The 23,236-nt window shown below is 50.8% G+C and overlaps 1 protein-coding gene across 5 annotated transcripts in view; it reads right to left on the minus strand.

The window, feature by feature from the left end:
* The window catches only part of DGAT2 (diacylglycerol O-acyltransferase 2), a 54,858-nt gene that overhangs the window by 16,533 nt on the left and 15,089 nt on the right, over positions 1-23,236 (minus strand). Inside the window, exon 1 of one of the 5 annotated variants that reach the window (XM_009007414.3) lies at positions 14,394-14,727. The exons of the other annotated variants lie outside the window; for them this stretch is intronic. Coding sequence (XP_009005662.2) covers positions 14,394-14,514 — 121 coding nt within the window. The 5' untranslated portion in view covers positions 14,515-14,727. Of the gene's footprint in view, positions 1-14,393; positions 14,728-23,236 lie in introns of those variants that run through there. 5 annotated transcript variants of the gene reach the window in all.

The raw sequence follows: 23,236 nt of genomic DNA on the forward strand, positions 1-23,236 counted from the left end.
TCCAGCAGCTGAAGGAGTAGGCCACCTCAAACCCCTCTTTGCTGAGCCCCCAGTACATGCCCTTTGTTCAACATATCTTTACCAAGTGCCCACTGTGTGACCATCAAACATTCCTTCATACCATCTACTCCATGCAAGGCCCAGAGCACAGATGAGTTTAGTCACAATCTTGTCCTTGAGGGTCTCATGACCTTTCAACTGAGCATATAATCTAGGGACAGGGAGAGAGAGGGATTTAGGGGGCTACACTCAAGCCTTTGCTTTTCTTTAAAATCTGCAGAACAAAGCCGCAGCAGAGTTTAGAAAGAGACCTACTCTTATAAAGTTAACAAATGCTTTGACTTTTAGGAGGAAGGTAGGAAATGCTAGGCCTCAAGATGCCTAGCATTTCCCTGGAGGAAAGGGGCTTGGTTTAGCGGAAGAGTTAAACCTAGGTTCAGACTTTGGTTCCACTCACTATGTGACCCCACGCAAGCTCGCAGGGCTCACTGCCATATCCTCAGTGCATAAACTGGGTGCTCAGTAGCATCTAATAACTTCACAGGCATAACTGGGGTGGAGGCGGCAGGATGTGAACTCACAAAAGCATATAAAAAAAGCTGGGCCACAGAGCCATTCCAGAGGTCTGCCTCATAATAGCTCCTTCAACTCCTTTATAAAAATCCTACCTTCATAGGACCTTCCCACGTCCAGAGTTGTCCAACAATCCATCCTAGAGCCTGAGGGCCCTCTGGGGTCATCCAGTATAGCCTAATTAGAGCGCCAGGGACACTGAGGCTCTGAGACAGGAACTGACTGGCCCAGGGCTACCCAGGTAGTAGGCAGCAGAGCCAGGACTGAAACTCAGCATTCCTGACCCTGCGTAAAGGATCTCCCCCTTCCCCAGAGCAGCTGCTGAGTACAAAGGCTCTATACACAGGACTCAGTGGGAAGGTAATGCTCAGGACCTGGTCAGCCTGTCCAGCAACGGAGCCTAGACAGATGAGTTCATCACATGCTTATCCTTGAGGGTCTCATGACCTTTCACCTTCACCTACAAGTGGGGACAGGCCTCGGTGAGTATATAAGGGAGGGAAGTGAAGTCCAAGCATAGGCTTGAACCCTTGATCCAAGGACTCGGGATGGCCAAGTCATCTTCCAGCAACTGGCTCTGCCTCCTGAGCCATGGCCTCCTGAGCCATGGCCTCCTGCTTCACTTGGGGTTGGTTAAATGGCAGGTGAGTTCCTGCTCCATCTGAGGCAGGCTGGATGCCCTGGCTAGAGAGAAGACAAAATGTACTCTAGTACTATCCTACTCAAAGTGTGCTCTGGGAAGGGCAGCATCAGCATCACCTGTGAGCAGGTTAGAAATGCAGGACCTTGGGCTCCAGACTGGATCTACTGAATCAAAATCTGCATTTTAACAAGATCCGCAGGTGATTAAGTCTGAGAAACACCATTATAAGTGCTTCAGTCCAAAGACTCAGGTAGGGGTGAGGGACAGCACTGGGGGCCACCACCTTCTACTCCGCATGAAAAAAAGGCAATGGATGCCTTCTTGTGGCTGACTGCTTCCTGTCGCAGACAGCCCCTGAAGCCAGAGGTCTGAGGGATGCTTAGGGAATAGGTGCGCTGGGAGTCAGCTTATCAAGCTCCCGACCTTGGCACCAGGGCCAGACCCTATCCAGCTCTCCTGCTTGGAGTAGTATAGAAATTTCACTGATGACATATCCTGAACTGAAACAACCGAGAAGACCCAAAAATTCGTCATCATGTCTAATTCAAATCTTTCTGCTAAGCTTATTAGGTGTCTTAAAATTAGGTAAAGTCATAGTGCAGGAAACACATACCACCTAGTTCAACCTTCACTCCATTATATAGACTGGAAACTGAGGGCCGGTGGGAGTCTCACAAGTCCCATAGCAAGGTGGGTTAGAGCTCAGGCTTTTCCCACACTGCTCGTTTGGTTCTTACCCTGCCTTATCCAGCCCCAACTACCACCCACAGCTTGCTCTGCTAACAAGTGGGAAATGCAGTCTACCAAGTGAACCCTCACTTCTTATCTGCCTGGGCAACTGTACTGGGACTGCTACAAGGTGGTGAGCTCTAGGTCCCAAATACCAAATGCCAAGTGCTTCTATGGGGGTCAGAGTGGGGAGGCTCCTGGAGAGGGAGGCTGGGAGGACTGCTCCTCTGCATTTCTCAGGCCCAGGTCTTCTCAGAGAATCCCAACCTGGCTGACCATGGAGCCCAGGCCCAGGACCTGGCTTGGCCATGGATATTGAACCCCATGTGGGCCAGTAGGATCCCCCAGTCCAACTAAGAAATGTTCTAGGTAGAGGCCTTCCCTGCTTTGCTCACTTGATGATTCCCTGATAATGAGATAAAGCAACAAATCCTTCAAAACCCAGAGAGGTTTCAAATCTATCTAGGGCAGCATGTCTTCCATGAAGCCTTTGGAAAGCGAAGGCCTTTCCTTCTCTGGGATGATAAACTCTAAGGTCTATGAAAGCCTGGAATTGCCAGGGGCCATCTTACCACCCATGAAGATAACCTATTTGAAGATAAAGTCAGACTTAATCAGCAGTTAGTACAAGGTCAGGGGCTATGGATGCCTTGAAGAGAGTCCTCTTCAAGGCATCCATAGCCCCTGACCTTGTACTAACTGCTGATTACAAGCTGATTTAGCATCACACTGGAAACTGCCTGAGGGCCAGGCCTGGGTCTGATCCTGATCTGGATCCCCAGTGCCCTGGCCGCCCCAAGGGGGTGCTCTGGCCACTCCTCAGGCCCCTGAGCTCCCTCTCTGCAGGGCTGAGTGACAGGTATGAAGCACAAGAGGCCCATAAAGCTTTGGGACCCCCTCGCCCATGCCCTTGCACAGGCACTTGGACTCCTGTGAGTTTGGCATCAACATCCCATTCTGATGGTGACACTGGGTGAAGGTCACTCAGCCAGAGGCTGAACTCAACTCAGGCCCAACCTCCAGGCCTGTATCTGCCCCGATGTTATAGGTCCCCCAGTTCCTTCTCTCTGCTCCCCACAACAAAGCAGGGGGAAGTGGTAGGGAGCTTGGAGGGGAAAGGGATAAATGAATAACCTGTTTTCCTTCAGAGGGGTAGGTCAGGAGCAGGTATCTTCTACAGTAGGTAAAGTGGCAGTAAGAGTTGGGGTTCTAGTCTCAGCTCTGCTACCAACTCCCATGCTAAGTCTCCTCACCTCTGGGCTTCAGTTTCCCCATCTATGAAGTGGGGGTAAGGAGGGTGAAGTCTGTGATCTCTGGCATCCAACCTCCTGAGGACTCCTGGCAGGGTATTTGGGACTTAGAGCTTACCACCTTGCAGCAGTTCTGGTATAGTTGCTCAGGCAGATGGGAAGTGAGGGTTTGGTTGGGCACCCCCAGACCACTGCTAGCATTTGCCACCTGGCTGTCAGTACTTCCTCTGCCCCAGCTGTAGCTGAGAGGAGCCCAGCAGAAGCTGGTGGGAATGCCGATGCTGCAATCAGATGCCACCACATGCCACCACCTTCACACCCAGCTGACTGTTCGTGACTCCTGAGTGGGGCCACCAGGGAGCCTCAGCATCCGGCCAAATCCCAGCTCCAATCTGCTCCCTCACCACACCTGCACCCTCTCTGCACACTCCCACAGCACCAGTGTCACTTTACTTGGCCATCCCACTGCCAGTGACTCCTGGGTGCCAGGACTTGGTACCTGATTTGTCTGTGGTAAAAGGAGCTCATAGAAATTTACTGCCTGATTGAGCAAATCCATAAGTAAATCCAGAGCTACCTCAGAGGCAGCTATAGGCCTGGATGCCCAAGTTAGACTGGGCTGCCTGGCAGGAGACCAAGCTAGCCCCATCACTGAGGACCAACCCCAGAGATGGGGGATGAGCCTCTCTTGCCCTCCCTAGGCACAAGTTTCCCTGCCTATATAAAGGGAACACAACCCTGCTTCCTACAGATGTCTTTGTTTTGTGGGGGGAGATGAGACAGGCTGTAGGGGAAGATTCCCAATATCTGACTCAAATAGCTGCTCCCGGGCAGCACTTGCTTTACACAGCTTATTTGCTCCTATATTTGGGGAAGGCAGAGGGAGTAGAGCTGCCAGAGAGGCCCAGAGTAGCTTTCTTACTACCCAGAAAGTAATCCCCTTCTCCTGCGTCTATGTGGGGTTTCACCATCCCACAGCACTCTCTGGGAAGGCAGGCAAGGGGAGGACTGGCAATCTGCTTCACAGAGAAGGAAACTGAGGTGAGGTGAGGCCAAAAGATTCAAAACCACTTGCTTGATGTCAGGGTGTGGGAGCCAGGACTTAAGGCAGTCATTCAGGCTCCTGGTCCCCCATCACCTCTACAATGCCACACTGTTGAAGGCTGGCCCCACTAAACAAGCCAGCTCATACCCAGACTTCAGGAACACAGCCTGGCAAAGCCTCCTCTGTCCATATCATGCTTAAAGTCTCATGGGGATGTTCTGGTGAGACTGGCAGTACAAGGAGTGTGATTCCCCCCGACTCCCCAACCCATGTGCTTCCAAGCAGCCCTCAGACCCAGGGCCCAGTGCAGGGCTGGAGTGTTGAAGGGTGTCTATGAGTACCTCTTTGCCCAATATCTGACATCAAAGTGACAAGGAAGGCCACACCTTAGGGCTGATGAAACCCAAGTTTTCTGGGCTTCCTCTTACATGCCTGAGGGCAGCAGTATCTGAGCCCCAAGCTCCTAAATCTGTGAAAGAGGGCCCTGAACTAGCTCTGCCCCTGCCTGGCTCTGTGAGCTCAGGCAAGTCACCTAACTCTAGCTTTGGTTTTCTCATCTGTAGGATGAGGGTCATAATCCCCACCTCACAGAATTGATGGGAACATTAAATTTTAAAACATATGTAAGGTGCATGTGGCATTTATTAGGTGATTAAGCAGTGGCTACTGGCATTGCTCCTCCCATCTCCAGAGTGGGAAGGGGTATACATAATGAGAAAGCAGAGTTCTTCCAGAGGCACATGGTCATAGATGCATGTTATGAGAAGAGGTCGCAGAGTGATGGTAGTGCAGAGGAGGCTCCAAGGAGGCCATGAGGCTTTGCCAGGGCCCCAAAGACAAGATCTAGGGGGCAAAGAGGAGGGAAGTGGGCAATGTGGTGGGGGAAACTGCTGGAACAAAGCCTTGCAGGGAGTTCTAATGAGGCAGACCCAAATACTCAAGAGCCCAGAAAGCGGGGTGCATGACTGCCCAAAATAGAAGCTGAGAAGTTGGAATGAATGGTCAAAGGTGGCTTCCTGGGGGAGGTGGGTGGGTGGGGACAGAGTAAGACCCAAAGCGTAGAGCACATACAAGGTACTAAGCTCTAATACTAGTCCTGGGGAAGGTAGTGAGCACAACAAATAGTGTCCTGCCTGTTAAGATGCTTAACCTTAACATTAAAATTAAAATTAAATTTAAATTTAATTTTAAGGGAGAAATTAAAAAACCTACGTATTAATGCATGATATAACATCAGACAGCAATGAGAGCTATGAAGAAAAATAATTTGGGGCATTGAGATAGAGAGAGGGGTAGGAGGATCCCTGGCCTATGGAGAAGAGGCCCTGAGCGCACATGGGGAAGCAGTGGTAGACAGAGAATGTGGGCAGCTCACGCTTCTGGACAGCCCACACTGCTTCCTCTACCCACCTCCACACTGCTATCTGGCAGGGGGCATGCCAGCCTGGAGAAGGTGCAGAGAATGGGGACCGTGAGTCAGGAGAACCCGGACCCTAACTCATAGGAAGTGGCCTGGATGAGTCACTTCCTATACAAGCTTCAGCTTCCTCATTTGTATAGTGGGGCTAATACCTACCTCGCCAGATTGTTGTGGGAATTAAATGAGATAATATATAGGCAAGAGTTCATAAAAAGTAAAGACTGTAGAATGCTGGTTAATTACCAAGTAAGCCTCGGTGTCCTCTCTTGTTTGATGTGTAAAATAAGGCCTGCCCTGCCTAGGAACAGAGGTGTAGGTGACATCCTGACTTAGAATTCAAACCCTGGCTCTGATTCTTACCTGCAGTGAGACCTTGCAAGTCACTCCCCCACAACTGGGACTCAGTGTCCTCCTTAGCTTTAATCCAGGATTGTCATGAGGAATCTAAATAACTTATGGAAAAGGGCCAAACAGAGTCTCTGGCATGAATGTAAGAGAGCCAGAAAGATGCCAGCGAGCTAAGAGAGGTGTGAAGAGCCTCTTGGGTTCCTTGAGGTGGTGGGGAGGTCACCCTGCCCACATGCCCAACCCCAAGGATGCCACACCTGGGCCCATCTGAACCTAATGTCCGCCCTGGGTCTAGGTGAGTGAGAAGGTCACCCCCAAGTTACCCCAAAGGGCCAAGGACAAGTTGCATGCAGACAGAGAAAGCAAACAGTTTTTTAAGAGGTGCATGGTCATAGGTTCCATGTTATCAGAAGAGGTAGCAGAGTGAGGGTCAGTACATACTGACCCCTGGCGGGCTCTTCCAGCTCCAGGGAGGTCTAGGAAGTCAGGCCAAATGCCAAAGAGATACCACTTCATCAAGGCTGGAGGTGAGCTCTCTTCCAGGGTCCTCCAGGAAGTTACCTTTCAGTGGGAGTCCACACACATGATGATGAGAGGCCCATTATGGCAAAGCTGCCATCTCTGGAGGGTCATGCCTGCTGCTATTAGAATCCCACACCAGGACTGGGCTTCCGCAAGCCTCATACAAGAAGCTGTCCCCACTTGGTGCCTCACCATGTGCTCAGCCAGAGACTCCTTCCTCCAGGAAGTCTCCCCACACTCTCTGACCTGCCTGCAGTGGCCCCAGGTAGAGTTCTATTGCTTCCAAGTCTTGTTTGGTCAGACTTTTAGCACACGCTTACCAGGCACTGAGCACTGGCCTGCTAGAGACCAACCTGTTCACTCTTTTCTCTGGAAAGTTTTCCTTCTTCTCTGCCTAGTTTGGACTGACCACATCCCTGCCTGTCCCATCTTACCCCTGTACTCAGCCCTTTCTCATTATGGGAAAAGGTATGTGTGTGTGTTTGCAGGGACCATGTCTCATTCATCTGGGCCCTGGTACTCAGCAGAGTCAGGAACAGAGAAGGTGCTCAATCAACATTTGCTGAATGACTGAATGCTTGAGGGGACTATGATGAATAAACAGGGCCTAAACAAAGACAGAAAAAAGTCCACCCACAGATGACTGAGCTGTGCCAGGACAGAGCTTTCTGGGGAATCAGGAGGGAAATGTCTTCTCCAGCTGGAGGGTGGTTAATGTCTGGGCAACAGTGGAAGGCCCCAGAGGAAGGGAGAGAGAAGGGTGAAGGCCAAACACTAACATTCATACCAGTGCTTTCTAAGTACCCTTTACATGCCAGGCTCCACACCAGGAGGGGAGCTTCTAGACCCTGCCTCTCCTCTGCTTCTTGGGCATCTGCTAGAGGATGAGGCCTGCTCTTGGGCTGCCCACCCCAGATATAGCTGGGAGACAACGCTGCAAACAATTATAACAAAGGGTTATTCAGGACCAGGAATGCAGGGGAGGCCCCCAACTCCCACAGGAGGGTGTTCTTACGGATGCCTTCCAGGAGGAAGGTAGAGGGGCAGAACCCCAGGTAGTAGAGTTCTGCAAAAGGCATTGCAAAGGCCCAAAAATGAGAGAGACGACAAGTTTGAGGAATTAACTGCAAGTAGTTTAGCCAGACTGCAGCACAGACTGTATGAGGCTAGTTGGAAAAGACAGGTCGAGGAGTCCTGGCCTCTATGCTGAAGGCACAGAAGAGAGCCAGTCAGAGCCCACTCCCTCCACTGGTGCCTAAGAACCCTAAGGCAGCTAGTTAGCCATCTACCTGGTCCCAAAACGCCAGTGAGTTATTTTCTGTAAAGATTAATAATCCCCTTTAAGGGTTCTGTTTTGCAAATGAGGTATCCTTGAAGCAGGACCCACTGGGACATCTGGCCCAAAGGGGAAGCCAAACTACTGGAGAATCAGCACACAGCTATGGTAGGTGTGCCAGGTGGGAAGTGGGCTGTCAGTCCTCAGGGCCTGCTGCAGGGAGCCAGGCTGAGGATCTGTAGACTTGCTGGGCCCTTAAGCCTCTTTCTCCCCTCTCTAGTTTCCCCATTAGCATTAAATTAGGAAGTTGCTGCTAACTTGGACTGCCTGTGCTCTACTAGAATCCACTAATGAATTTTTATCCACAGATCACCCTAAAGGGAATATAAGCCCCTCCTCGGGCTACTACATACACCTGGGTTTCCATCTATTCCGTTTTCATCAAGTAGGACAGAGTTCCTAGAGGTAGAGCCAAGGAAGTGAGGCTCTTAGGATACCATGTTCCTGAAATCGAACATGGAGCTACATCCAGGACCCTGGACATGATTGCTGAGGACCCCAGGGGCCTGCTTTCCCCACCCCCACCCACTGTGACCTAGCACATCCAAAATAGCTACTGCAGAGGAAGGGGTTACCATGGCAACATTACAAGCTTGTGGGTATGTCACCAAGGAATCTCCAAAATATGTTCCCATCGCAATACATGGGCAAGCATGGGAGACAGGTTCTTCGGGGGCACTTACCTTGGTCCCAAGTGGATGAGTGCAACATTTTCACAAAGAGAAGCTGAGGGCAAGAATAAGGAGGTGGCTGATCTCAAGGGTCCCACAGCAATTAGGGACAAGACTGGAATCACATTTCTCCAGCAGGGATGAAGGGAAGCCAAGGGGGTCATCTCAACCAGTCCTCCTCAATGTGCAGATGAGAAGGCTGAGGCCCCAAGAGGCAGGGTAATGCCCAAGGTCACATGGGAAGCAGATGCAGGGCTTAGAATGGCGAATTCTGCTCTCACAAGAAAAGGAGTTGTATTTCCCATTTCTATTGATTTTCCTGAAAGGTTCACGGGTTTACCTCTCTGCGTCTGCACCATAATCTGAACAGGTTCTTCTTATGACACTTCTGCTCATTTCATAGATGAGGAGACTGAGAGTCAGGAAGGGCAGTGGTTTGCTGAGGCTGCAGAGTAGGTCAGTGGCCAAGCAGGGGCTGGATAGAGCCCAGGCCTGACTCCTAGCCCTGGGTCCTGCCCATGAGGCCCTCAAATCAGCCAGCAGCTCCATACAGGAGGCCCTCAAAGTGCTGAAGGCCAAGAAATTAACTGCACCAGGCTCCTTTCCTATGAGCTCTCAAGTCTTCCTCCTGCTGCAGATATAGGTGAGCCACCAAAGGCCTGAATCCAGCATCCTCTCTGTCTCTTGTCTCTGGCTCTCAGTACACTAGGACCTCAACCTTGGTTGGTCACTCAGAGGCCCTGCAGTCAGTCTGTCTCTCCTATCCAAATCTTATGCCTCTATTTATGCTATTTCCTGTACCTGAATGTTCTTGCCTGTCTTGCTAATGTCTATTCATCTTTCCAGATCCAGACTGAATGTCACCTCTTCCAGGAAGACTTCCCTGACCTCAGGGTGATTAAGCTCCCCGCTCTCGCCTCTTTGCAATCTTTTCTGTCATTGCTCAGATCACTCTGCACAGTCATCTTGTGTACATCCCCCTAGTCTCACTTCCTCAAAGGCAGGGACTGTAGCTGACACACGGAAGGTGCTCAATCAATAAACTGAAGGGTCCACACCCCAAGTCCCTACCTCAGTGCAGTCTTCCTGGATGCCCTAGAGCAGGGTCTGCCACTCTCCACAGTATTGGAGGCCTGTTGCATGTGTAACACAGGACAAATGGCAAGGACTACCATGAATGTCACAAGTTCACAAAACCCCCCATCCTTGAGAATCTGAGAATTCTGACCCTATTTTCTAGATAGGAGTGAGATCCCCAGAGAAGAAGTAAGCCCACTAGCCATATCTCAGACAAAAGGCCTGGAATCCTGGCTCTCTGGCTTCTAATAAGCCCTGGGAAGTGGTAAGGGTGGCTATGGTGAGACTGGCTCTGCCCACTTGCGACTTAGCCATGGAGCCAGCTCCTTGCCAGACTGTGGGTACCTCAGGGCAGGGAACAGCTGCAACCTCAGCATGCAGCACAGGAAGTTATAGGCATAGAGGAGGCCCAAGGAAAGCTCAAGGAATCACACTGAAGCTAAAAGCAGGGCTTCCTCCAAGAGGAATGGGGCAGTCCCATTAATGATTCCTTCATTCAACAAATACTAAGTACCTATTACCGGTGCCAGGCACTCTGCTAGATCCTGGGGTCACAATACTGAGAAAGACAGACAAGGTTCCTATTCCCAAGGGACTGATATTCTTCTTTCTGATTGTTCTTTTTGTTTTGTTTTGAGATGGAGTGTCACTCTGTTTCCCAGGCTGGAGTGCAGTGGCACAATTTTGGCTCACTGCAACCTCCTCCTCCTGGGTTCGAGCGATTCTCTTGCCTTGGCCTCCCCAGTAGCTGGGATTATAGGCATGTACCACCACACCTGGCTAATTTTTGTATTTTTAGTAGAGATGGGGTTTTACCATGTTGGCCAGGCTGGCCTCGAACTCCTGACCTGAAGTGATCCTCCCACCTCAGCCTCCTAAAGTGCTGGGATTACAGGCATGAGCCATGGCACCCAGCCAACCAAGGGATTGATATATATATATTTTTTCCTGAGACAGTGTCTCACTCTGTCGCCCAGGCTGGAGTGCAGTGGTCTGATCTAAGCTCACTGCAACCTCCACCTCCCAGGTTAAAGCGATTCTCCTCCCTCAGCCTCCTGAGTAGCTAGGATTACAGGCACACGCTGCCACACCTGCCTCATTTTTGTATTTTTAGTAGTTGTGTTAGCCAGGATGGTCTCAATCTCTGGACCTCCTGACCTCCTGATTCGCTTGCCCGCCTTAGCTTCCCAAAGTGCTGGGATTACAGGTATTAGCTTTTATGGGGAGACAATTGCTTAAACAGATAGGCACACATGAAAATTTAGGTAGTGATAAGGTGATCTATAAAAATAAAACAAGATGCGGTGGTTGAGAGTGGCCCTCTAGATGGGGTGGCCAGGGAATACCTCTGAGAGGAGACTGAATGTTCTAAAGCCAGCCATGCAAAGACCTGGGCAGAAAGGCAGCATATTCAAAGGCCCTGAGATACGACTGAATTGGGAGTCACGCTGCAGGAACAGGAAGACTGCCGCGTGTCTGCAGCATAGTGGGTGGCATGGTAGGAGAAGAAGTTGTGAGGCAGTGGGGACTGTTCAGATGGGGCTTCCTTCATAGGCCAGGAGGAAGAGTTTGGAAAGTCTGAAGGGTGACTGGGTGTGGGGAGGGAGCAATTGGCAGTTCAGCTGGCAGCCAAAGCTCTGAGGGATGTTGGTTTCTCTAATCCACTAAGGCAGGCTGGGGGAGACTCCTTGAAAAGCTTGAGAAGGGATAAGCTGCCACCCACATCATGGAGACCACAGGGCAACCTTCACCCATTGAGCAAACTGCTGAGAACCTACAAAGTACAGAGCTCTGCACTCGGCCCTGCATGGCCTCACCACCTTTTGGTTTAAGGAGTCAGGTCACAGACTGGGAGATGGATCTGGGTTCTAGCCTGGCTTTGATAACCCTGGGAAAGTCCCTTCTTTCTGGGGACCCCAGTGATCCCAACTGCAACATGAGGGTTGGGCCCGATCCAGCACTAAATTTTACAATTCAAGTACTTGCTGTTGAATTTAAGGGCGGGAGGGTGGAGGTGGGGCAGGATTTCAACACTGGCCATTGAGTCACTGAGCCTGTTAATACAACATTACTCTTGGCCCTCTGTTCCCAGCCTAGATAACACAGCCCTAAAGTGGCCTCTGTGCAGCTGGGGAAGTGATGGAGGTGAGGCGGGGAGCTACACAGAATTGGAGAGGGGAGCGTGAGAGAGAACAAGAGAGAGATCATGAGAGGGGAGCATTGGAGAGAACATTCTATGTTGTCATTCTATGACTTTGGACTAGGTTAGGTGACTGTCAACCCTCAGTTCCCAGTTACCCCCAACGATCTAGCCACTTAGTTTCAAGCACATCTATAGTGATGCAGGACTCGACCCTCACCCACCCCGCCTGTTGCAGTCCTCAACAGCTGTCAGAAAGGACTCATTAAACAAAACTTGCACCCATCATCCCACTCATGTTTCTAGGCTAGCTCTTCAAAGCCCCACACAACAAATCAGCTCAGAATTTTACTGGGACCACCATTCATCTCATGCTGGGTCCTGTGCTGAACCCTGAGGATACAGACAGCTCGTCTAAATGAAGAGCCCCTAGTCCAAAGGCAAGGATAAAGAATAGGATATATATCCCTCCCGTCCTGATGAAGTCTGTAGCTTCCATGCCTGGCACAATACAGCCCTCCAAAGATTAGGAAATATCAATACAGACTCCTGCTCCACCAGCATGCACCCACCTACCCATACCCCCACAGCTGGCCTTTTTTTTTTTGGCCAAGAAACCAGATGCCAAGGTATCTATTTCAATCTCTCACCCATCACAGGACTTCCCTTCACAGAATCCATGGTCTCTCCTTGAATACTGTAACTGACAGGCTGTTCATCAGCTCAGAACAGTGGGACCTTATCTGCAGAAGCAAACTAGGCCACTGGGGAGTATCTTCAAGGACCAAGGATGTAGAAAGCAGGTCTAATGGAGATGCCCAGATAACAAAACGTGTTTCAGTGCCCTCCCCTACTCCACCCAATCTTTCACCAAAGTAGATCCCAGAAATCTAAACTGACTGGTTTACATTTCATACCAGCCCTTCCTACATTCCATGATGTACGTTCCTTGCACCCAGTTTTAAAAAAAAGTTTTCAAGATCTGATAACAACACGGAGAAATGTTCCTGACATGATATTAAGTGGCTTGGTTAAAACCAATCGCTAGAGTACAAGTTCTCCTGAGTTACAAACTCTAAGTCAAAAACATGACAGCCAGGGTCACTGGCTCGTGGAAAATACAGCTCCTAGCCTGTTGGTGACAGAGCTGAGGAAATGGGATCTCCAGGAAGCACTACCACAGAGAACATTCCTATCCCACCACCTAGTGCAAAAACATCTTTAAAAGCATGAACACGGGCAAGTCCCTTCATTCCCAAAGGACATCAAAGGACAGAGGGAACAGAAAAGGACTCAAGTGAGAGAAGGGGCTATCAGAGGCCACTGCCAGGGTGCATGGGGCAGTTCAGGCTACTTGCCCCGGAGACAGGGTAGCAGCTGTGTATCTCTTCAAGGGCAACAAGCAGCACCCACACCAAGAGACGCAGATAACCGTAGCGATAGTCACACAAGGCAATGCCAATGCCCAGGTCACAGTTAAAGTATGGTATGGCTGCAGGTGGGTTATTGCAACCACTAGATCATTATAAGTGATTTTGATTAACAGAAGAGAACTCTCAATGTTACATTAAGGGGGAGAAAACAAGATTCATAACTCTATCTATAGCATGTCCTCAACTGTATCTACGCAATGTGTATAAAGAAAATAAGAAATATACTAAAATGCTAATAGGAAGCTATCTTTGGATAGTCGATTTACTAGAAATTGTTTTCTTTTGTCTATATTTTTCAAAATTCCCATAATTAGTAGGCTTTATTTTTAAAACAGAGGTGGGTGGAGTAGGAGACTGTTAAGTTACCAAAGAAAAATCCATGTCAGAGAGGCTCAGCAAGCAGAATACAGACTTAGAAGGAGAGAGAGGGGCTTAATGCAAGACATACGCGGACCAGGACGACTGTGATGACTTTCCAGGGTCTCCCGGGGTTAAGGTATCAGCTAAGGAAACCCTAGGCATGCTTCCTCCCACTTCAGTTTCTCCAACTGTAGGTAAGGAATGTGGGGGTTGGAAGAGCTGCTCTTCCTTGCATGGAAAAAGCTGCGGCGGATGGGAGGGGGATTGACTGCAACTCTGCCAATTCACTGAGGACCTCAGTTACCCTGGAAGACATGCAGGGGCCTCCCCGCTACGTTCTAAGCGTGCCAGGCTCAGAGCTGCTGCTGGGTGGGCTCCAGAGCCTGGGAGAGAGGATGGGCGTGGGGCAGAGCAGGGCAGACACACCTGTTCCAGTTGGGCATGTCCCCGTCTGGTGGCTGTCTCAGGAGATTGCAAAACCCATGCCATCCTGCCCCATCCAGGTCACCTGGTGAAGGGAGATGGGCGGGAACTGCCAGGGGTCACCAGCCGCAGTGGGGGTTGGGGAAGAGTTCTCTAATATCCCTAATAACTGAGAAGGGTGGGTGGTACCACTCCCATTTCACGGACGAGGGAAACAAGCCGGGGGTGGTGGTGGAAAGTGATGTAACAGAGGTCGCAAAAATCGATGAGTGCCAGAGTGGAGAAGCAACATGCACTCATCAGCACCCACCAGCCTGCCACAGGGCCCTTTCCAGAAAACCTCGCAGGTCCATAACCCCAGGACGGAAGCTGCCCAGGCCTTGGAGCCCCCTGCGCGGTGGCGCTCACCCCGCAGACACTCACCCCATCTCCCAGACCCCTCGCGCGACAGCGAAGGTCCTCCGTGAGAGCTCTGGCTCGGGTCAGCTTTGGCCCGACGCTCGCCGCGTAGGACTCCGGAGTAGGCGGCTATGAGGGTCTTCATGCTGAAGCCCGCCCTGTCACGGCTCCGCGGGAAGCCGCCTCACCCAGCGCCCTTGGCCCATGCCCCGGCCGCCGGGACCAGGGCTTCGCGCAGAGGACGGGGGCACCGGGACGGCGCCGAGACTGGGCGGCTAGGACACTGGCAGCTGCGGACGGCGGCCAGTGGAGGTGCGGGAGAAACAGCCTAGAGCCCAGCAGAGACGGCGGCCACGGCGCTGGCGACCCGGAGTGCGGCACTTTATCACCTCACAACCCGGCGGGCGGCGACGCACAGGGCGGGGCGGGGCGCGGCGCGGTGGGACGAGTCGTTCCGAGCCGCGGCCAAAGCCACTTGCTCGCGGAGGAACAACGCCTGAGGCTCGGCTCCGCGCGGCCCCGGTGCTGGCAGGCAGCCTGCTCTGCGAGGATCGGGGGAATGAGTGAGAAGAGAGCAGCTCACAGCCCTCCTTCTAGGGAGCGCGCCGGGTTATTCCTGCCGCTCCCTCAGTCCGCCGCCAGGCGCTCCCCCGCGGAGATTGGTACGGCCCGGCGGCCGGTACCCGGGCGGGGAAAACCGAGCACGTGCAGTGCAGGCGAGGGCGTGCAGGGGCTCGGCTCTTTTCTCTTTTGGCTGGGCTGTGCTTTGGCGGCAAAGATGCGAAGGTCCTGCTTTTGGTCACTGGTATCAGGATTAGTTAGATTAGGGCTGAGTATCTAAGCCACCCAAACTGCTTGTGGCTTTCTCTTTATCAAGAAACCCCACACAGCCCTTAAACCCTTCTGGGTACTGGAGACCCAGCCACATTAGCCCAGGTTCTGCCCTTGGGATGCTCACCCTGAGGGGGAGGCAGAGACAGCCACACACAGTCACTGGTGACAACAGCTGAGACAAGGGAGAAACCAGGGGGCTATGGAACCACAGAGGAGAGAGGACTCTACCTTGGGGTGGGGGAGGTGGGGCTGGTGCATTTCCCAGAGAGGTTGGTGTACAGCAGTTTTGGAATCAGATAGACTAGGAGACCAGTTCTTGCCCTGCCTCTCTTGAGCCTCAGTTTCCATATCTGTAAAATGGGAATAATAATTATTATTTTGGGGAGATACTTTGAGAAGTATATGAGGTAAGGTACAAAAAGAGCCTAGGTAGTGTCTGGCACATAGAAAGCTTCCAGAATTGTTTGCCGATTAACGGGTAGGAATTTTGCAGATGGAGGATGTGAGGGCAAAGCAGAAAGATAGGCATAAAGTGTTAGAAAAGCCAGCACGTTTGGGGCAAGACTGGGGACCCTGGAGTGGCTGGAGCCCAGGCAACTGTGGAAAATGGGGCTAAAGTGAGAGGCCTGGATGCTTGAACTGAGGGAGGCTTGGAAGTGCTGCTCTTGAGGCATCAGGGTAGAAGCTGGGTCTTGGGAGAGCTTTAGTAAGGAAATGACTGGTCAGGTGAGTTTTAAGAGCCCTTAGCCATTGTATGGGAAATGGGAGAGGCTGTAGGCCAGGAGGGCAGTGGGGAGTCTGTGGGGCGGGGGGGAATCCATGTGAGAGAGGATGAGCCTTTAGGCAGGGCAGTGGTAGAGGGAATGGAGAGAAGGCCTTGTCTAGAGAAGAGCATAGGAAGCGAGATCCACCAGAATGTGGTGGAGCAACTTGTTGGATGGGAAGCCCAAGGAATGAGTGGGGACAACAAGCATGGCAGTGGCAAGACATTTCTTAAGCATAGCTGGAGCAAGCTAGCTGTGGGTTCACAGAATAAGACTGTGGTCTTTATCATGTTCTCACAGGGAGAGGGGAGAATGACAGAAGTTAACAGGCGCAGGTAATAAATGCCACTGGTGCAACCTAGAAACACTTCCATTTGTTTAGTTCTCTCAAGGCCACAGGGGTAAGTCTCTCAGACCATGTTACTGGGCCCCAAGGCCTGAGTTGGCCAAGAGTAGAAAGAAAAGCATCCCAGGCAGGGGGTCCGGCATGTGTTGAGGCCATAAGGCTGGAAAGATCTTAGTGCCTTTTAGGAAACTGAGGGTAGGCTAGTGGCATGCCACGTGTGGGGGATGGGGGGGAGACATGGAGACTGGTATGTGCAAAGGCTGGGAGGTGGAAACAGGTGTGGTTTATTTTTGGGCAAGGAGGAATGAAGCCAGGAGGAGGCCAAAGGTGCCAGTGAATCCTGGCATCCTCTCCTCAGAGAGGGTGCTCTTAGAAGCAAGACTCCTGCTGGCCTAGAAGATCCCAGGTCAGTCTGTGGCTTGTGCCTGCTCTGGAAATGTCTCCTGTGGAAGAGGCCTGGACTGGAACTCAGGGCCCACTCTCTTACCTTCGGCAAGTCAGTATCACTATCTTGTCTAGGTTTCAGTTTCTGCATCATGAAATGGAGGTGACAGTTTCTGTTTTGCTGACTTCATTTGAGTATTTGAGGATCAAGTGAAATTACAGCATGTAAGAGTGTTACCACTGTGCTGTAATGTAAGACATCATTGTCTTAAATGGCAAGACTTGGAGTTACCAAGCCCTTTTTGAAACATTCAGATCACAAGTTCATCTACTTCAGCACATTTTTGCTGTGTACCTTCTCTGAGCCTGGCCCTCGTTAGGACACAGAGAGTAATTGGACTTAGTCCCCGGCTTCAAGGAGACCCAATCGAGAGATGGTGTCCTAAAGCCAATGATCCCAAGACCGCCAGATTGTGGAACAGGGTAACATGGAAGGCAGTGCTAAGTTTGGCTTTTCCCCCTATGCTGTCACTGTTTGCCTGCCTCTCCATGGGCCCAGGGGTTTCCCAAGGGCAGGAACTTCATCGCTTTGTGTCCTACTGTGGACCTAGCTCGGCATAGATGCTTAGTTCAAGGTGGACTGCCCCCTGAAAAAGAATAGTAGAGTCATAGAGGAAGGGGAGGGAATGGTAAATTGGGAAGGTCAAGACGAAGTGACATTGTCACAGGACCTGAGATGAGAAGTCTGATTCTGTAAGGCACGGGGGAAGGGGAAAGGTGTCAGGCAGAGGGTATAGCATGGGCAAAGGCCTGGAGGTAGGAACTGTGAGCTGTGAGCATCCTGGTGTGGCTGGAAGGAAGATACAGGCAGAGGAGGGGTAGGAAGTAAGGCTGGAAACAGACTGGAAGTGAGGCTGAGTACAGGGACCAGATCTGAATGGTCTTGTGGGTCCCACCAAGAAGCTTGGACTTCATCCTGTGGGGGATAGACCAAAGGAGGGGTGTGAGCAGAGAGGCACCTTAATCGGATTGGTGGATTAGAAAGATCGGTGGGGTTGGTGGTGCAGAGATGGGTGCTTGGAGAATAGGGCCATAAAATCTGGTGATCCCCAGCTTGGGCCCTTCCCATGTGGGAATGTCTATGAGCGGATGCAGAGGCAAGTCCAAGGGCTGAGAGGCACAATTGCTTGCTGCTGTGCCATCTCACAGAGCGAACAGCCCCTGGCATCTCAACTTCTAGAAGACTCCTTCCCCTTGGCCTCCAGCCGCCATGCCCATGGGTACTACTTAAACAGCTTGGTCCAGATTGGATTTGGAAGGAAAACCAGACCCAAACTTAGAGTAGCCCAGAAAGAAAGTTTCTTGGCAGCTTCCTGTGCCCTGGGACTCTTTTCCCCTGTGTGAGGTGGGACAAGGGTGGAGGGCACCGGGATTAAACACCAGACTCTGACTTCTCCTGGCCCCCTCCCATGTCTCCTGACATCCCTAGACTCCTATAATGATCAGCCCTGCCCTTCCTGCATGTGTGTGAGCAGGACAGCTGTGAGAATGTGTTCTAGGACCTGGTTACCTTCCCTTCACCATCTCTCATGGTGTGTTGGGTAAATCAGAGATTGGTCTAGTCATGCCTCCAAGAAGGTCCTGCCAAGAAGCTTGGGCTTCATCCTGTTGGGGGATGGACCAAAGGAGGGGTGTGATGAGGGAAACATCCATAAGGATGGCTCATCCTCGCACCACTTCAGTCACCAGTGTTGTACTGCCATTGAGGATTGTGTGCAGCTTTGTAGTTCACGAGGGTTTTGTTTCATGCACCTCTGAGATACGTTTCAGTGATGGCAGTCTTAGCTCCTCCATTGCACACATCCTCGAGGAGGGTAAGTGGCCAGCCTATAAGGCAGAGAGGACATTTACCCTAAAAAACGCACAGGTAGAAAGACGGAAACAAACATGTACCAAGCTCCCTGCTCTGTGCTGGGCCCTGGCATGTGTGAGCTTGCTGAGTCCTCACAGCCACCCCAAAAGCGGTGGTTACCCCCACTCCTTTGCAAATGGGATGCAGGGAAGTGAAGTGACTTGTCCTGGATCACACAGGGAGTAAGTAGTAAAGCTGGAATTCACACTAAGTCTTCCAGACCCTCAAAGCTGTACGCTCTTCCTGCCTCCCAAGGCTGGGAGAGGGAGCACCTGAAACATCAGAACTACTGGACAGAAGCAAATTGCCATTCATTGCCTCCTTTACGCTTCCCCCACAGCCCTGTGACGTTAGTCCCATTTTGCAGTCGGCAAATGAAAGCTCAGGGAATTAAATAGCTTGCCACATGGGGTTGGGATGTAACCAGTTCTTCTGCCCCAAGGCAAGGGCCTTTCAGTGCTCAACTCACTTGGAGAGTGGGCGGGCAGTGTAGAGGCGCCTGGCATGGCCCTCTAGCCTATAAACCTACCAGCCTCCTTATTCCAAGGAATTTGCCAGCCGGAGCAGCTGTGTGGCATGGCTGCACCCCTCTTGGAACTCTTTGCTCCCATTTTCAAGCCCCCTCCTGTCCCTCTTCCTGGTGACTTCCCCACATGCTGCTTGGTTGTCAGGGGCCTGATGGTGTATAGTCTTGGATGGCAAGCAGTCTTGGTTTTTAACAAGATTTTATGCTTTAGAAAGATCATCTTCCAGGCAAGAGTACCTTTAACTATCACCCCCATGGTACCCTTCCTGACTACTTCTGCCTTGTATTAGTCAGTGTCCCTATGGGAAGCAGCCCACCCAAATTGGGTAATCTGAGGACAATTTAATACAAAGACTGTTCGCAAAGATGAAAGCAAGCTATGACAAAACTCAAGGGATGGTGCAGTAGCCCAGGGCTGGTCACCTCATAGGGCGTTTGGCCTAAAGGACTAAGAAGAGGACATGACAGGTGCAATGGGGGCCGCATGGAAGCTGTGGCCTTTGCTGAAGGGGCACAGACAACCCACAGGAACCTGGCAGGGTCTCTGCCACTTCCTCCCTCCAATCTTCTGCTAGAACTTTTTTTTTTTTCTTTCTTTTTTTTTTTTTTTTTTTGTGATGGAGTCTTTTTCTATTGCTCAGGCTGGAGTGTACTGGGGTGATCTCGGCTCACTGCAACCTCCAACTCCTGGGTCCTGCCTCAGCCTCCAGAGTAGCTGGGAATTCAGGCACCTGCCACCATGCCTGGCTAATTTTTGTAATTTTAGTAGTGACAGGGTTTTGCCATGTTGGTCAGGCTGGTCTCGAACTCCTGACCTCAGGTGATCCATCCGCTTAGGCCCTTCAAAGTGTTGGGATTACAGGCATAAGCCACCACACCTGGCCTGCCAGAACTTCTAGTTGCCCAGAGGGTAAGGCAACCTACAGATGCCACACAGAACATCCAAGGAGAGTATGAGTGGATAAAGTTGGAGAGTGGGGCTGGGGGTAATGGAAGGTAGACAGCTCGTGGCCCTACAATGACCCTCCCCATCTCTGTGCTGGCATCAGACTTCCACCTTCCCTCTTTCAGAGCATCTGAAACTCTAAATGTTCATACAGTGGATTCTTCCTGGAGAGGTTCCTTGAGAGCCAAGTAGAATCAGAGTCCTCTCTGTGTCCCAGGGCCCAACACTAGGCCTGGCCTACAGGAGGGACCTGGGTGATGTTGGATGGAAGGGAGGGAGGCAGGTGAGAGGAAGGGGAGAGATAATGATGACACAGCCTGAGCTGAAGGGGTGGCAAGGCAAAGGAGAAGCAAGGGTGGTTTTGAGAGATGCTGAGCTTTAGAGTCTCTAGGACTTGATGGCATGGATGTAGGGCTGAAAGGAAGGAAGCAGGTGATTGAAGATGGATCCAGGTTTCAAACCAGAACCCAAGACTTCCAGAACCCACTGACTTGCCAGCTCTAAGGTCAGGCCTTAGCAGGGCTTGGTAATGGCTTTTAGACCTATTGGTCTGGATGATGGTAGAGGAGTAGGGCAGGGCTGAGACCCTTGGGAGCAGCCCCAGGCCTGTTTTAGAAAGTTCTGTTGCAATGTGTACAGACAGCTACCTTGCATCATTCTGCCTGCTCGTTTCTTACTCAACTCTCCCAAGGCCTTTTCCCTGCAGGAATGGGGGGTGGGGTGGGAGCTGAGGAGGTGATATTTTACAGAGAGCTCTCAGTACATTCATTTCTCATCTGTCCTTCTATTTGCCCAAACTTTCCTGATGCTAGGTGCTATGGGTACAGTTCTTGCTCCCCAGGGACATTCTGGGAGAAGAAACAGACATCTAAAATGACAATTATTATTCAGCAGTAGTTTCTTGATTTTAAAAGCGGTGAAACCCTTTCTTCAAATACAACCTTGTTTGGGAGCTCAAGAAGTGACAGGGATGACAGGCTGCTGGGTGGTCCCACAGTTCCTCTGGGTCTGCCTCTCACTTGCCCAGCCTACCCATCCTCATCTCCAGGGCTCTGTGGAACACAATTTGAAACTCCCACTGTACAGAAGAGCAAATGCTGGGCCAGGGGGATGCACTGAAGATGGGCATTCCGTCGGACACCCCCTGCACACTGTGGAAAGGCACCCTGATGGGCTGGGACCTGGTCAGATCCATCTTCCTGAGCAAGGGCACTGGACAGATTTGTTGGTGGATCATTCCTATATGAATATACATGCCTAGACAAGGCACTTCTCCTGGTCTATCCACCCAGACCCTGACCTGGCCCCAGCCTGAATAAGCTCCAACCTTGCCATGTTAATGTTGCTTACTGTGTTCGAGCCTCAGTTTCCTTGTGTTCCATCCAAATGGGGTTAAGTATCTTCCTCCTAGGGTTGTTGTAAAGGCTAAATGTAAAATGCCATCTGGGCACTGTGGCTCATGCCTGTAATCTCAGTACTCTGGGAGGCTGTGGCATGAGGATCAATTGAGCCCAGGAGTTGAAGACCATCCTGGGCAACACAGAGAGTCCCCATCTGTACCAAAAAAATATTACCTAGGCATGGTGGCATATGTCTGTAGTCCCAGTTACATAGGAGGCTGAGGCCGGGTGAGGGTGAGGATTGCTTGAGTTTAGGAGTTAGAGGCTGCAGTGAGCTATGATCATATCACCGCATTGCAGCCTGGGCAACAGAGCAAGACTCTGTCTCTAAATGAATGAATGAATGTATGTATGTAAAATTCCCAGCACAGGGCCTGGTGTATAGTACTTGACATGTTATCAGTACAAATATTATGATTGAAAATAAGGATTAGAAGGACAGGTTTGCCTGGAAATCTGACACCTTCTCCAAAGGGCTTTGAACAAACATAAAGGGAGACAGAAGAGTAAAAGGCCCAGAGAAACCAGTGGAACTAAAGGACACTAGAAATGACAAAGAACCAGGCATTTCAGCATAGGAGAGGACCACACTTCACAAAGGAAAATGCAGTATGAGCAAGGGTCCTGGAAGGAGCAGAGGCTCAGTAATAGTAGCCTTAGTCAGAGGAAACTGGAAATTTTGTACAGTTGACTCAGCTTATCTTTCCTAAGCAAAAGCCCGTGGCAGGTCCTGGGCTGCCCAGTGCAGAGATGAGTAAGACCCAACACTGCTCTCAGGAACTTGCAATACAGGGAGGCACTTCTGAACATGGACAACAGTAATACATGGAGGAAGTTAGAGCTGTCAGTAAAAGTGGGTTCTGAGGGAATCAGGAACACTTTGTGGAGAAGGAGCGGGCAATGAACTGGGTTGTATCTACTTAAATAAACCACTGTGCTATACTATGCTGTGGCAGTTCTCAAACCTTAGCAGAGGGCTGGTTAAAACACAGCTTGCTGGGATCCGCCCCCAAAGTTTCTGATTCAGTAGGTTCTGGAGAGAGGCTGAGAATGTGCATTTCTAACAAGTTCCCATGAGATGCTGATACTGCTAGTTTGAAGCCCACATTTTGAGAAACACTACTGAACTGCTTTGCAGTGAGACTACAGTGGCTCATGGGACTGCTCTGCTGTATTAAATTGTTCCAACTGCATCTCAGAGAACCTGCAGATGACAGAAATCCATAACCTGTGGGGAATGCTGTTCAGATGGAGAAGCGTTGGAAGACTGGAGGTGGGCTAGTGCCATCCTGATTTTTCCAAAAGAAGAAAAGCAGCAGTTTTCATGAACTATAGCAGGCAATACCAGGCGTTAAACTTCTGTGAATATTTACTGTCTGCCAGTTACTCTAGGTTCCTTACATGGCAGATTTAGTTAAGCCTTACAACAGTCTACCTTTTGGAGTAGATACTGTATGAGTCCATTTTTTAGATGAAGAAATTGAGACACAAAGAGGTTTAAAAAACTGCCCAAGGTCACACAGCTTAGGAAGTGGCAGAGCCAGGATATAAGCTGAGACAGTCTGGCTCCAGAGACAATTCTCTATAATGACTGCAAAATCCTGGCGTATTCTGAGGTCAGTTGTATAATTGCATTCTATAAAGGATGTTCTGTGGCCCTGAAGAGAAAGAAAAACTCCCAGCACTTTGGGAGGCCGAGGTGGGTGGATCACAACGAGGTCAAGAGATCGAGACCATCCTGGTCAACAAGGTGAA

This window comes from Callithrix jacchus, chromosome 10 (assembly GCF_049354715.1).
Source record: "Callithrix jacchus isolate 240 chromosome 10, calJac240_pri, whole genome shotgun sequence".
In the NCBI taxonomy this organism is placed as follows: Eukaryota; Metazoa; Chordata; class Mammalia; order Primates; family Cebidae; genus Callithrix; species Callithrix jacchus.